Raw genomic sequence first — 14,927 nt, forward strand, 5'->3', positions numbered from 1 at the left:
TTTGCATATCTTTGGGAACTAGTCTACGGAAACTTTTCAGATTAAATGTTCGCCAAAGTAAGTAAGTAAGTATTTATTTCCAACTTTGGGCCTAGAAGGCATACAAAAGCACACAAGTAACAAAATAAAGAGTGAAAATTCTAAATGAGTCAGACAATTAATGAACATTAATGATGAAAAGAATACACATGTATTTCTCATGATAAATTAACTTTTCTTCTTTTAAAACAGTTATGAATGTAATTTGAAAAAAATTGTGATAACATTATTCTTTTCATTACTCATTAACCACATAAAATTTCTAATAGGTAAACTTGATAAATTCTTACATATCGTATTGATAGCTCTTAAAATGGTTTTCGTATGCCCTGATATGCTGAACGCCAAATGTGGACATAGCTAACTCCTATTCAAAGAAATACATGTACATATGATTACATATGTAAAGAACCCCCTAAAACAAGAGTCTGCGTACATTCCCATGGAATAAAGGCATAAATGTTATTTTTGTCATGAAATGCATATTTTATTATGCACAGGTATTTTTTAAAGATAAACTTCTAATTCTGTTTGACTCAAAGGCCTCAGTTCAGTACAGGTGATAAATTCTTCCTTTTATAGCTTTTTCTTGTCTTCATGCACTTAATAGTCATATAGTTTACCAGCTATAAATCTATGAGAAAGAAAGAGTTATTTCAAGATTGATTATATGTTGTTTAACGTCCCTCTCGAGAATTTTTTACTCATATAGAGACGCCATCATTCGCCGGTGGAAAGTTGCAAATTTTGTCCTATATTCGGCACTAACGGCTATTGAGCAGAGTGGGATCTTTTTCATGCCAGAACCTACTGCAACAGGGGACCTCGGTTTGTGCGCTCTCATTCGAAAGACCGATCTCTACGTCAATGAGTAAAAAAAAAAAAATAAAAGATAGAATGCTCTTCTAACACAAAGTTGCCCCATTGGTGACCCGCTTGATTGAAAAACAGTATTATGCCGGAAAAATTCTGCACTTTATTAGTAGATTGACACCTACCATTTTGGCAACAGACGTGTAGAGCTGTATTTCCACCTTCTCCTTTGTGGTTAAGATCCGCTCCTTGAGCTATTAGTATATCGACTATTTCCCAAAAATGTTTCTTGATTGAAAGGATAAGTGCCGAGTCTTTGAATGTTTCAGTACCATTTGGAATAGCTCCGAATGATATCAGCTTCAGTATGTTTTCATAAACTGTCGCTTCGCAAAAATCTTCCAAGATAGCCATAGCTATTAGCGAATCCTTTAACTGGCTTTCAATTTCCGACACTGGAACTCCACTCTCAAGAAAAGCAAATATTTGGCCTAAAAAGTATAAAAGTTGAAGTAAAGTACAAAAATATGATTGAAAAACAAGAAGCAATTTCAAATAATTAATTTTCTTTCTATTTTCTATACAAACTAAAACTCAACAAGTAGTATATCATAAATAATCCGTAAGGACTCCAAGTTAGTGCTTCACAATAGAAACGGCAATCGAAGTGTTCCAATGTTAACTTTTATGAAAAAAAAATTCATCAGCCTTTATTACTTAAAAAGGAAATTAACAAAGAGTGTAACTCCCCTTTCCCCATCGTTTAAAATGATTTCAATTTGAAGGGGAAACCAGAAGTCTCTGTCGAGACTGTAGCTCTACTGGTTTATACTTAAAACAAAGGGAGAGAAAAGTAGCAGTTGGGACGCGAGACTTCAAAACAGCAATCAATAGAAAAATGATCCTTGCCACCCATCAAAATAAAAACGGATAAAAGAATTATGTATCTTAGTGTAGTCTACTATTGTGCCAAGTTATATTGAAATCGGACCAAAACTGTAGGAGGAGTAGCATTTTGAAAGAATTTCAGAGAAATTTCAATTTTTAGTAACCATGGCAACACCATTCATCGAAATCAAAAACCGATGCACAGAATTATGTATCTTAGTGCAGTCTACTTGTGTGCCAAGTTATATTGAAATCGGACCAAAACTGTAGGAAGAGTAGCATTTTGAAAGAATTTCAGAGAAATTTCAATTTTTAGTAACCATGGCAACACCGTTCATCGAAATCAAAAACCGATGCACAGAATTATGTATCTTAGTGCAGTCTACTTGTGTGCCAAGTTATATTGAAATCGGACCAAAACTGTAGGAAGAGTAGCATTTTGAAAGAATTTCACAGAAATTTCTACTTTTAGTAACCATGGCAACACCGTTCATCGAAATCAAAAACCGATGCACAGAATTATGTATCTTAGTGTAGTCTACTTGTGTGCCAAGTTATATTGAAATCGGACAAAAACTGTAGGAGGAGTAGCATTTTGAAAGAATTTCACAGAAATTTCTATTTTTAGTAACCATGGCAACACCATTCATCGAATTCAAAAACCGATGCACAGAATTATGTATCTTAGTGTTGTCTACTTGTCAGCCAAGTAACATTGAAATAGGATTAAAACTGTAGGAGGAGTAGCATTTTGAAAGAATTTCACAGAAATTTCTATTTTTAGTAACCATGGCAACACCCTTCATTGAAATCAAAAACCGATGCACAGAATTATGTATCTTAGTGTAGTCTACTTGTGTGCCAAGTTATATTGAAATCGGACAAAACTGTAGCAGGAGTAGCATTTTTGAAAAATTGTTTACAGACAGACCGACCGACAGACGGACGGACAGACAGACAGACGACGGACGCATTACTATCGCATAAACTCTTCTGGTCTCTGACCAGTAGAGCTAAAAATGATACCCTCGAAAACTTGGAGATATTTGCCGGTTATGCCACTGAGTGCCCCTGAAGCCATGAGTTCTTTACACAGAAAGACATGACAGCTGGTTAATCAACTGAATATGGAATAATGTTTTTTTAATAAATAAATTATAATTGGAATTGTGTTTCAGTATTTTTATTCAGTAAGTAGAAATATCTCATCAAAACCCTCCGAGTCGCCCGCGTGGCGCTGTAAGAGCGTCTGCTCTAGAGTCGCGAAGTGAGGAGTTGATCCTCACGTCGCAGGTTCGAATTCTGGACCAGTGCTCCATGTCGCGACTAAAATGGTCGCATTTGCGACCAAATAATTGATTTCCACATTTGAGACTTGGAGACCGTCCCTTCGGATGAGACCGTATAAACAGAGGTCCCGTGTCGCAGTAGGTGCTGGCACAAAAAACCCTCCTTGCTCAAATGGCTCCGAGTGTCGAGTATAGTATAAAATTTGCTCTCCGCCAGCAAATGGTTGCGTCTCCATGAACACAAATTCTTGAGAGGGACGTTAAACAGTATACAATCAATCAATATAGCTCTCACAAATATATTGTAGATAGAAATTAATTTGTGAAAATCTCCCCTTCCTTAATCAAAATTTTTTAGATGCACGATAGGAACGGATGATGAAGATCAATATATTTCAGTAATGAATTTCTTTATTGCAAATATAAGCGTCAGTTGAAGCTCTAGATAAGGACTCTATCTGCCTTTTAGAGAATTTGTAACAACAAGTGTTGTCATGTTTAACCATTATAATGAATTGTAGATATACTAAGTATATCACTTGCCTAGATTTTTACAGCACTCGATGGCAGTCTTCCCTCTACAGCCATTGCTGATGCAAGCTCCTGCCTGGATGACAGCTTTCACTGTTTCTTTGTCTCCATTGTTTTCTAACATGAGCCCAAGCACAGAAGAACCACAAGTGGAAAGATCATCATTCGGATCAGCTCCTTGTTTCAAAAACTTGGGAACAAGGTTAGGACATTTTAGTGCAGCCAAACATAGGGTTGATATATTCGAATACCGCTCATTATCAAGTCGTATGCACCCAGAAATATCAGCTCCTGCATCTAATAAAACTTCAACATTTTCAGTTCGCGAGTGTTTTAGGGCCAAGTGAATAGCCCTTTCTCCGTAGAGCCAATTTTCATCAATATTTGCTCCATGATTAATCAGAAGTTTTAACATTTGTGGATTGTTTTGTTTTTCACATACCCAGTGAATTGCTTTATAAGAGTCATAAGTACCTAGATTAACATCTGCTCCGTGCTTACAAAGAATTTCTGCTGAAAGATAATCGTTCATCATCACTGCGTTCATAAGTACTGTTGTGTTCAAACACTTGATTATGAAATTAACGTTGAAATCCCTGGGTAAAGTATTGCATAACTCTCGGAGTTTTTCAACATCACCTTCGATTACTGCCCTTGTTATCTTTCTCTCATAGTCCGCTGTTTCGTTTGAAAATTCTCCCGAATCCATTTTGAATACCATCCGATTGCAAACCGAAAGTGCTTTAAAATATTTGTTTAAAAACCACTTATATACCTCTCTTCTGTGGACTACTTCCGCCTTCGTATGGCCGATACAAAAGAGGATTTAAATATAACTGGAACTGTCCAAAAGGACAAAATACCCCCGCTGGGTTTTTCAGAAGTGCCAAATCATGAATATTTTATGGATCTAAGAGAAGAGAGAAATTCTAAAACATTTTTAGTGCAAATGTAATTGCTCAGTATATCTCTTATGAATGAAATGAGGGTGCAGCCTAATAAAGACTTAAGATAAAGACCTATTCACCGTATATTTATAAATCTTTAATTTGCAAAATAATTCAATCCAACGCACTTCGTGCAGATGTCAACTACGAGAGTATTTCATAGAGGAGTAAGGATTTTTTTTTAAATGTCTTTTTTGTGATTGAGGTAAGAATTTTGAAAAACTAATTCAGAACTAAGCAGAACTTTTTGTGTGCAATAAATATACAGTTTTTTTTTTCAACGGTTGGCACTGTAGCTCTCCGGTCTGTAAAAATATATTTTTTTGGAAGAGATACAGATTTGCAGCTAGTTTCTTCTCCCAATGGGGTGCCTCAGTCTCAAATGAGATGATAGCTTACCACGTGATTCACAGATAAAGCAAACGTGATTCGTACAGCAGCAAAATTTTTACGCTCTTGGATTTTTCAGTTTTAATTGTGTTCTAGTTTAGTGCTATAGTTTAGTTTTGATTATATGTGTGAACTTTTTATTGGATTCTATTCGTGATTGCAAGACGGATTACCTATCTTTGGAACTTTCTTGATTGAACATTATATATCATAAATTGTCTAGTGGCGACGCGCCCAAAGACATGAGCACAGACTCTGAAACAATGGCCGTCAATGGCAATGATCGTAATGCTAAAGATCTCAAAGGTGACGCACCTGAGACAGCTGTGGAATCACTAGTTGCCACAATGCAAAAACAATTGTCAGAAAATCAAAAAACAATGCTGTGTCTTACACAAACTGTACAAAAGATGCAAGAACGCATGAATGGCGAACAAAAAAATAAGCATGAAAAGGGGGAGAAGCGCAAGGCGCAGGATAAACCCCAGTCTGCATCAACAAGTAAAAAGCAGGCACCTGACTGTAGTAAGTCCGAGTCGGAGGCAAACGAAAAAGACGAATTTGAGGAACTTCTATCTGAAGTGACGGAAGAAAAAGAAAGTGATCCAGACGATCTGTTAGAAGAGCTGGCAGAATGTTTTGGTTCTGATGACAAATGCAGCGAACCAATTTATGAGAAATTGGCAAAAGTCGCCAATGAAGGCATGCGGACAAAATTAAACAATGACAAAATAAAGGAGATCGGTGAAAAGTATAGCAGACCGAAAAATGTCGCAAATCTGATCACACCTAAAGTGAACAGCGAAATCTGGGCACATCTTAACAGGAAAGTCAGAACACAGGATGTCCGACTTCAAAAAACCCAGGCACTTGTGTGCAAAGCTATTGTGCCACAACTCCAACAGCTGGATATACTTCTTAAGTCAAAAAAGAAGGGGGGTGAAACAGCTCCGATTGGCGAGGTTACGAAACTAGCGATGGATAGCCTCAAATTAATGATTTTTGTATATTGCGACCTTTCATAGTCGAGCTGATGGTTCAGCCGGACAAAAACGAGGAGTTTAAGGCTTTGTGCTCCAATGACCATCCGGTGACTGACAACTTGTTCGGAGACGACCTTGGGAAAGTTGTTGAAGATATTGTTAAAGGCAATAAAGTAGGGTCGAAGATATCCGGAACGTTTCCTAAGGATAGAAAAACCTTATAACAGGAAACCTTTTGGCCATGGTTACAAATCAAATTACACTCAGTACGGAGGATCGGGAAAACAGTCCCATTTTTTAGGCCACAGATCCACTCCTCATTTCCGGAAGTAGGCCCCGAGCACTCGATACAAACAGCGGAAATGAAAACTACAAAAGAAGTGAGTAAATTTGATATGAATTTCATGAACACAAATGATAATTTCCAAGCAGGGAAAATATCCCAGTGTATTGAAGCTTGGACAGAAATAACTTCTGATGCTACAGTACTATCAACTGTTCGAGGGTATTCCATAGAATTTGATGAATTTCCCTATCAAATGTGTTCACCAAAACCAATTCAATTTAACAATGAAGAAATGATTTTGGTAGATCTAGAAATCAAACAATTATTGCATAAGAAAATTATCGAAGAAGTGATAGATTCGGATGAAAATGAATTCTTATCAAATATCTTTATCAGACCAAAGAAAAATGGGAAATATCGAGTAATTCTCAATCTTAAAAATCTGATTCATTGCGTAGAATACCATCATTTCAAAATGGAGACATTAAAAGCCGCAATAAATTTAGTGACCAAAGATTGTTTCATGGCCTCAATAGATCTACAAGATGCATATTATTCCTGTAAGATCAATGCTAATGACAGAAAATATTTACGATTTTTGTGGAACGGACAAAAATATCAGTATACATGTTTGGCAATGGGATTAGCGTCAGCGCCCAGAATATTTACCAAATTAATGAAACCTGCATTTTCAACTTTACGGAAACAAGGTTTTACAATTAACAAACTCTGTAAATATTGGCTCACATCATTTAGTTTGTAGATTTTTGAGAGGTGTTTTTATAATGAAACCTGCTTTACCTAAATATAGTGTTACATGGAATGTAGATATTGTGTTGGATTATTTGAAATCTCCAGAACCTTTGAAGGATTTGACCTTGTTACATGTATCTCACAAATTATTAATGTTACTTGCGTTATTGTCAGGAAAAGGGGTCAAACGTTGCATTTAATAGATATAAGAAATGTACATGTCGATGACAAATTTTTGAAAATTGTTATAGGTGATCTATTGAAAACATCAAATCCTAAGTCACATGTGGGCGAACTCAATTTTTCAAGCTATCCTCGTGATGAAAGTTTATGTGTTGTTCGTGTTATGAAACACTATCTTCTAAGAAAGAGTAACCTGAGAAATTGTGTTACAAACTTATTCATTACAACGCAGAAACCCCATCGCGGGGTGTCCAGGGACACTGTCGGCAGATGGATGAAATCCGTTATGTGTGCGGCTGGAATTGACATTAACATATTCAAACCCCATAGTACTAGGGCGGCGTCCAGCAGCGCAGCGCTTGCAAGCAAACTTCCAATGTCTACCATCTTGAAGACTGTTGGATGGAAAAGTGACTGTGTTTTTAGAAAATATTATAACAAACCTATCATTGTTGATGACAATTTTAGTCAGAGAATGCTTTCCAAATATGATCAAGTTTGAATGTCACATATATGTCATGTATGCCAGTGTTTATTTCTTTTTAATAGATTTGAAACAAATTTGACTTCTGCTTTATATTGATTATTACTGAAAGGCAAGAGGATCTTTATGATATAACTAAATCATAGACATTATGAATTACGATTATTTATACGTGATACACAGCCAAAGTAGGCTTTAACACGGATGCAAGTTTAACTTTATATTAATACTTATAGAAAACTGAAAAAAATTGGATTTATCAACTCTAAAGTCTCATTTGAGACTGAAGCACCCCACTGGGAGAAGAAATTCTGAAGTTAAACGAGACTTACCTGGAAGGTGAAGTTTGACTGGAATTTCTTCGACCAATTGGGGGTGCAGAGGGATCAAATGCCCTCCCGTATACTTGCAGTATACACCCACCCGTAAAGTATAAATTGATAAATCCAAATATAATTCTAAAAGTATGAATCACGTGGTAAGCTTATCATCTCATTTGATCCCTCTGCACCCCCGATTGGTCGAAGAAATTCCAGTCAAACTTCACCGTCCAGGTAAGTCTCGTTTAACTTCAGAATTACACAGTAATAACGATGAACATTATATTTAATGATATTAACAAAACAAGAGGCCCATGGGCCTTATAGGTAACCTGAGCATTATGCAACAACTTTCCAGTGATTAAATTTAATTCATCATAACAATACACTTAGCAGTTGCTTAGTTTGTTTACTTAATACCCATACACAAGGTAGGGGAACAAAAATGCATTTCAACTAATCAGTTATATTCAGCAATAATCAGTAGTGCCCCTACCACACATGAACCCCTGACCCTTAGGCCTTGATATTTGATTAATACCAAAGCAGATTTCAAACCATTCATTTTTGCTACATAAGTACAGCCCCCCTCCCCTTCCTCTATGGTACCCCTGACCCTGGGGCCTTGAAATTCCCAATTCTGGAAGATTAGGGCCCTTGTAGATCATAACTATGTAGGTAGTTCATCTGCTTAATACCCTAGAGCAGAGAAGAAAATTTTTAAAGATTAAATGAATTTTCACTATATAATCTATAGAGCCCCGCCCTAACACCAAAAACCCTGGGGCCATAAAATTCATAATTTTGCTAGAGGCACTCTTGCTCATCATAACTATGCACTTAGTTAGTTTATTTAATACCCAGGAGCAATGAAGAAGATTTTCAAAATTCCTGTATTTTCACTATATAATCAATAGAGCCCCACCCTAACACCAGAACCCCTGACTCTGGGGCCATAAAAACAATTTTGGTTGAGGCACTCTTGTTCATCATAACTAACTTAGTTAGTTTATTTAATAAGATTTTCAAAGAATTCATGTATTTTAACTACATAATCTATAGAGCCCCGCCATATGACCCTGGGGCCATAAAATTCACAATTTTGGTAGAGGCACTCTTGCTCATCATAACTAACTTAGTTAGTTTATTTAATACCCAGGAGCAGAGAAGAAGATTTTCAAAGAATTCATGTACTTTCACTATATAATCAATAGAGCCCCCCCCCCCCCTAATACCCGAACCCCTAATCCTGGGGCCATAAAATTATAATTTTGGTAGAGGCACTCTTGCTCACCATAACTAGGCACTTAGTTAGTTTATTTAATACCCAGGAGCAGAGAAGAAGATTTTCAAAGAATTCCTGTATTTCACTATATAATCAATAGAGCCCCACCCTAACACCAGAACCCCTGACCCTGGGGCCATAAAATTCACAATTTTGGTAGAGGCACTCTTGCTCATCATAACTATGTACTTAGTTAGTTTATTTAATACCCAGGAGCAGAGAAGAAGATTTTCAAAGAAATAATGCATTTTCACTACCTACTTATTTAGCCCCGCCCTAGCACTAGAAACCCCAGGGCCATGAATTTCACAATTTTGGTAGAGGACTAATGGATTTTTAAAGATTGCATTAATTTTAGTGGTTTTTCAGGCCCCTGGGGGGCAGGGATCATGAAATTCACAATTTTTGTTCCCCTTTACCCATACGAAAACGGATAGCAATATGTCACCTGAGTTTAACAAAAAAAGTGCAGAGACTCTGGGGTTACTAAATAGAATAAGTATCCTGCCAGTATCATTTTGTCCAATGTATCCTAACTCTGTCACCAGGGTTCTCTACAATATGCTAACGTATTAAAGAATCCCCCTTAGTTAAACTTTTCATGAACTTAGTATGAAAAAGGAAATAATGTACGTGTCATATATTTTTGAAATTGCAGCATGAAGGCTCTGGGGCTATAAAATTTAGATGAGCTCACTCTTGCTCTCAGTCTCACTTTTCTACAAATATATGTACAAGTAATTCTTTATAAGTAAAAGTGAAATTAGATCAAAAGTGCCCCGGAGCAAGGAAACAACATTTATCATTGATGCAGATAGCATTTAATACAATCAAAAACCCTCTCTCTAGTATTTTTTTGCCAAGAGAAGGCCCAGTTTGACATTTTAAAGAAAGGTATAAATTCTGCATTTTTAAATTTGACTTCCCAAATAGTAGATTAGGGGATTAGTGATTTTACTTTAGTGATTGAATTCGCCCATCAAATCAAAATCTATATTATTAGCTTAAGATTTAAAATATACATGTAACTATCAAATTAAAATACTTAGCATAAGGTATAGTTAAACCAGAAGTCTCTGTCGAGACTGAAGCTCTACTGGTTTGTACTTATAGCAAAGGAAGAGAAAAGTTCTTAAGCAGTTGGGAATTGAAACTTTACCACAGCAATAAAAAGAATAATGATCCTTGATTAAGTCTTGATAAGTGGGGCATCTAGAAACGATTCAACAATAATACAACGTCATCGTAGTATTCAAGGTAAGTGAGGGGATCAAAAAACTGATTCCAACAGCCAAATTGTTGTTTACACGTGGAAGGCCATGGACGAGGCAGTCCTATTTGAAGTGAAAGGAACAGTTATTGAAGGTAGAGTTGGCCATGAAACCCAAGGACTGGAAATGGGATGTTTGCATGGATACTGAAGGTTCAATTTGCAGATCGACAGATGGTTGAATGCGAGAAGGAAGATGCTCAGAATGACCGGATGAATTTGGCACATTTAAATTCCCAGCTGCGAACGGTAAGTCTACACGATTCAGTTCAGCATTGTGGACTTTTAGTGCGGGATTCATTATACTGCAAAGATCATCGCTCATGGACTTTTTTTGTGTTGTAGAACAGTCGCGGCTGTAGCTCCGGACAGATGCCTCGTTCTTGTGCCCACTCATATGCATGATATGGCGGATTTCAAATCCAGCGTCGCTCATACCCTGTATGGCGGTGGCTCGGAGACAGTGAGCAGTGTAAGATTTACTACAGTGAGCATTCTTTGCAATTTCGGGCATGAAACGTGTGAATTGATAGTGTTTCAGAGGGATGTTTGAGTACCAAATATCTTCATTGTTAGGATCTTTGAGTGCAGATTTTGAACATCGATTAAATAAACTGGTGGCGTCAGACTGAATTTAGGACATGAAGAGCTTGAGAGATTTGACGGGGCATTTATCATCTGCGGAAGGAATTGAATACATTCTTATTTCTTTTGAATTTTCATTTGCATCGATGCCATCCTGCCAGTTTTTAGCCGGGCTTATTGCTCAAAGAGCAATTGCCGGCTTATGTGATCCTGTTCATGGCAGGATGTTGACCCCATAGTCGCCATTTTAAAGTTACATGCAAAAATATAGTTCTTACTCTCAACCGCTTTTGAGATAATACAAACGCTAAATAAAGCAACAAAAATAAAAGTTTTATCTATATAAAATAAACATTAGTAGTAATGACTTTGAAAACTTCATAAGTCAAAGAACATAGTTCATTAGCGTAAGGATTTTTGATAATCAGTGTTGCCCTAGTTCTCTACACATGCGAGGTAAAGCAGGAGAGGGAACCAGACTGGCCTGTTTGTTTACATTCAGCTGCGGTACCAGATTAATTCTGATTCTGACAAACTCGGACTGTGGTAATAGAATTGAACCAGAAGTCTCTGTCGAGACTGAAGCTCTACTGGTTTGTTCTTATAGCAAAGGAAAAGAAAAGTTCTTAAGCAGTTGGGAATTGAAACTTTACCACAGCAATAAAAAGAATAATGAGCCTTGATTAAGTCTCTTTATGTTCTTAGTGTAGTCTACTTACATGCCACATTATATTATAATCAGACTTAAACTGTATTTGGAGTAGCATTTTGAGAGTTTTTAACAGAAATTTTTGTTTTTAGTTACCACGGAAACACCGTTCATCGAAATCAAAAACCGATACACAGAATTGTGTATCTTAGTGTAGTCTACTTGTATGCCAAGTTATATTGAAATCAGACCAAAACTGTAGGAGGAGTAGCATTTTGAGAGTTTTTAACAGAAATTTTTGTTTTTAGTTACCACGGAAACACCGTTCATTGAAATCAAAAACCAATACACAGAATCATGTATCTTAGTGTAGTCTACTTGTGTGCCAAGTTATATTGAAATCAGACCAAAACTGTAGGAGGAGTAGCATTTTGAAAGAATTTCACAGAAATTTCTATTTTTAGTAACCACGGCAACACCGTTCATTGAAATCAAAAACCGATATACAGAATCATGTATCTTAGTGTAGTCTACTTGTGTGCCAAGTTATATTGAAATCAGACCAAAACTGTAGGAGGAGTAGCATTTTGAAAGAATTTCACAGAAATTTCTATTTTTAGTAACAACAGCAACACCGTTCATCAAAATCAAAAACCGATACACAGAATTATGTATCTTAGTGTAGTCTACTTGTGTGCCAAGTTATATTGAAATCAGACCAAAACTGTAGGAGGAGTAGCATTTTGAAAGAATTTCACAGAAATTTCTATTTTTAGTAACAACAGCAACACCGTTCATCGAAATCAAAAACCGTTATAGAGAATTATGCTTCTTAGTGTAGTCTACTTGTGTGCCAAGATATATTGAAATCAGACCAAAACTGTAGGAGGAGTAGCATTTTGAAAAATTGTTTACAGACAGACAGACAGACGGACGGACGACGGACGCATTACTATCGCATGAGCTCTTCTGGTCTCTGACCAGTAGAGCTAAAAACTCACTGTCAGTGTCTTATCATTTATATTGAAAGTTTTAAAATAATTTTTTCATCAGAATATAAACGTGATTCATGTAAGAAATCCATTCTACTCTGTAAATGAGCCCGGCTCTCTGTACTTCTGAGTACTTTGATTCTCTTTTGTCGCGTGAGAAAGAGTTACGTATTCACAGCCATTTTCATCAGTGGAGAAGAGGAGTGAATTTATTTTCAACTGTTCATGGAATTCAAGGCCACGGCTAACAAACTGCATGGACAAAATGAACCATATTCTGAATCGCAAAGACACAGGATTAAAAGATTCATACAGGTATGTTGAATTTTTTTCTAGGTCAGCTTTAGGAATAATTTCTTTATGCTTTGTAGGACGAGCCAAACACTCTTGAACATTTTTTTTTCAATTTACCATCTAAAATGCTATTGCAGATTTTAAATTGGCGATCACGCACAATATCGAAATCCCTCCCAATGTTTTGAATGTGTCTATTAAGGGCAGATCGGATAGAACTGAAAGAATTTTTGTGGTACTCTGTAGCTTGTTCCTTCATTTTTTCAGAGCGTTTAGTGTCGGGTTTTGGATTGATTCAGCATAAAACTTGCCAAGTTTTAATGCTAGTTCCTCTGGATTTCTTTTTTCTAAATCTGTCATTACCCCATAGGTTTCCAGAGACCATTCTGTTAAAAAAAGTGGTTTAGGGGAAAAAAAATTAAGGGAATGAAAATCAACAATCAGTAATGATTATCTGTTTTTAATACCCTAATAGCTTAATTAGTAAAGCACTCATACTTATGTATGAGGTATTCAGGTGCAATTCCTGATTAGGGTCTACCATATTTACTGTTTGTTGATTTTTTTTTATTATTAAATTTTTAGATTTTTTTTTTTTAATTTTGTGTGAATTTTCATTGATTTTTTAAAAATATTTTTACACAATTAATTCAACAATATTAGGCCTATATTCTACCTTGAAAAGTCCTCACTCCCCACTTAGTAGCTTTTAAAGTTGATAAGGAATGTCTCTTCTCCATCAATTCCTGAAGTTCGCTGTCAGAAACAGTTTTGAACCTCTTTTTTTCTGGAAGTTGTGGTACACAGAAATTTTCGGATTTTTCTTTTGCCAATGCACTCTGCAATTCTTTTTCTGCATCCTGGGTGGACACTGATGCAAATGCATCTTGCAAAACAACCTCAGTTACCTCCTCCACTTGCATTTCCTCAATAAACAGGGATTCAAGAATTTCTAAATCATTTTCTGGTGGAGGGTCATTTGGATTACACAGGTGTTGGTCAAAATTGTATCCCAAGTTAAAATCTGCATCCATTTTCTTTGTTTACATTAGCAGACGTTAAGAATAATCACTTCCCAAAAATACTCCCATGTTTATTATAAATATGTATTAAATTTAATTAAAATTATAAACAAATTAAAAGAAAAACATTTTATTTTTTGTAGGATTTTAATTTTTTATTTGATTTTCTTTAAATAAACACTTTCCAGTAGATATTAACCAAAAAAGTAGTTCCGGCAGCTGGTTGTTAGGGGGGGGGTGTCCCCATACCAAACCAGGTTATCATGTTTTATTCTGTGTTCCTTTTTGGATATTAACCAATCAGAGGCAAGAATACCAACAAAATTGAATTATATTGAAATCAGACCAAAACTTTAGGAGGAGTAGCATTTTGAAAAATTGTTTACAGACAGACAGACAGACGGACGGACGCATTACTATCGCATAAGCTCTTCTAGTCTCTGACCAGTAGAGCTAAAAATATATTATTTCAAATTTTCCAGTTACAAGGCATATAAATGTCTACAGTTTGAAAACAAATTATTCGCTATTATCAATCTAAAGTTTTTACATCCTCTTCAAAGTTCATTTTCAAATTCCTTATAATTACTTTATTTTTTGTGAATTCTTAAAGATATGTATGCCGTGTTAAACAGTATTTTTGCACAGCTGAAACCGAACAAAAATTTCTGATGTATGATAAGCTATCAAAAATGAAGCATTCTTGCAAATTCGACGAAATATTATTCGGTATTAATAAAGTACCGGTCGGGAAAAGAACACGATATTCTCATGCATATTTATAAAGGGCTGACGTTTATCCTGGATCTGCGCATGTGCGCGGGAAAAGCATCGCGAGAATCACCAGGTCAAGGAATTTTTTTTGTGACGTCTGTTCAGTGAGAAACCAATATAACTGACAAATCGACCAATCAGCTCAATGAG

General features: G+C 36.1%; 1 protein-coding gene and 1 pseudogene across 1 annotated transcript in view; one reads left to right on the forward strand and one right to left on the reverse strand.

Annotated features, from left to right (window-relative positions):
* LOC134265031 (poly [ADP-ribose] polymerase tankyrase-like) overlaps positions 1–4,269 on the reverse strand; it is a 39,980-nt gene extending 35,711 nt beyond the window's left edge. Inside the window, exons 1-2 of the mRNA XM_062747310.1 lie at positions 3,573–4,269; positions 1,038–1,343 (exon numbers count right to left, since the gene is read on the reverse strand). Of these exons, the coding sequence (XP_062603294.1) occupies positions 1,038–1,343; positions 3,573–4,269 (1,003 nt within the window). The remainder of the gene's footprint in view (positions 1–1,037; positions 1,344–3,572) is intronic.
* An 870-nt stretch (positions 4,270–5,139) lies between these two features.
* On the forward strand, positions 5,140–6,158 carry LOC134265132 (uncharacterized; annotated as a pseudogene).
* Positions 6,159–14,927: the final 8,769 nt, after the last annotated feature.

The sequence above is a fragment of the Saccostrea cucullata genome, unplaced genomic scaffold (genome assembly GCF_032062105.1).
Source record: "Saccostrea cucullata isolate Sc308-1 unplaced genomic scaffold, CSIRO_AGI_Scuc_v1 ctg1803, whole genome shotgun sequence".
NCBI lineage: Eukaryota > Metazoa > Mollusca > Bivalvia > Ostreida > Ostreidae > Saccostrea > Saccostrea cuccullata.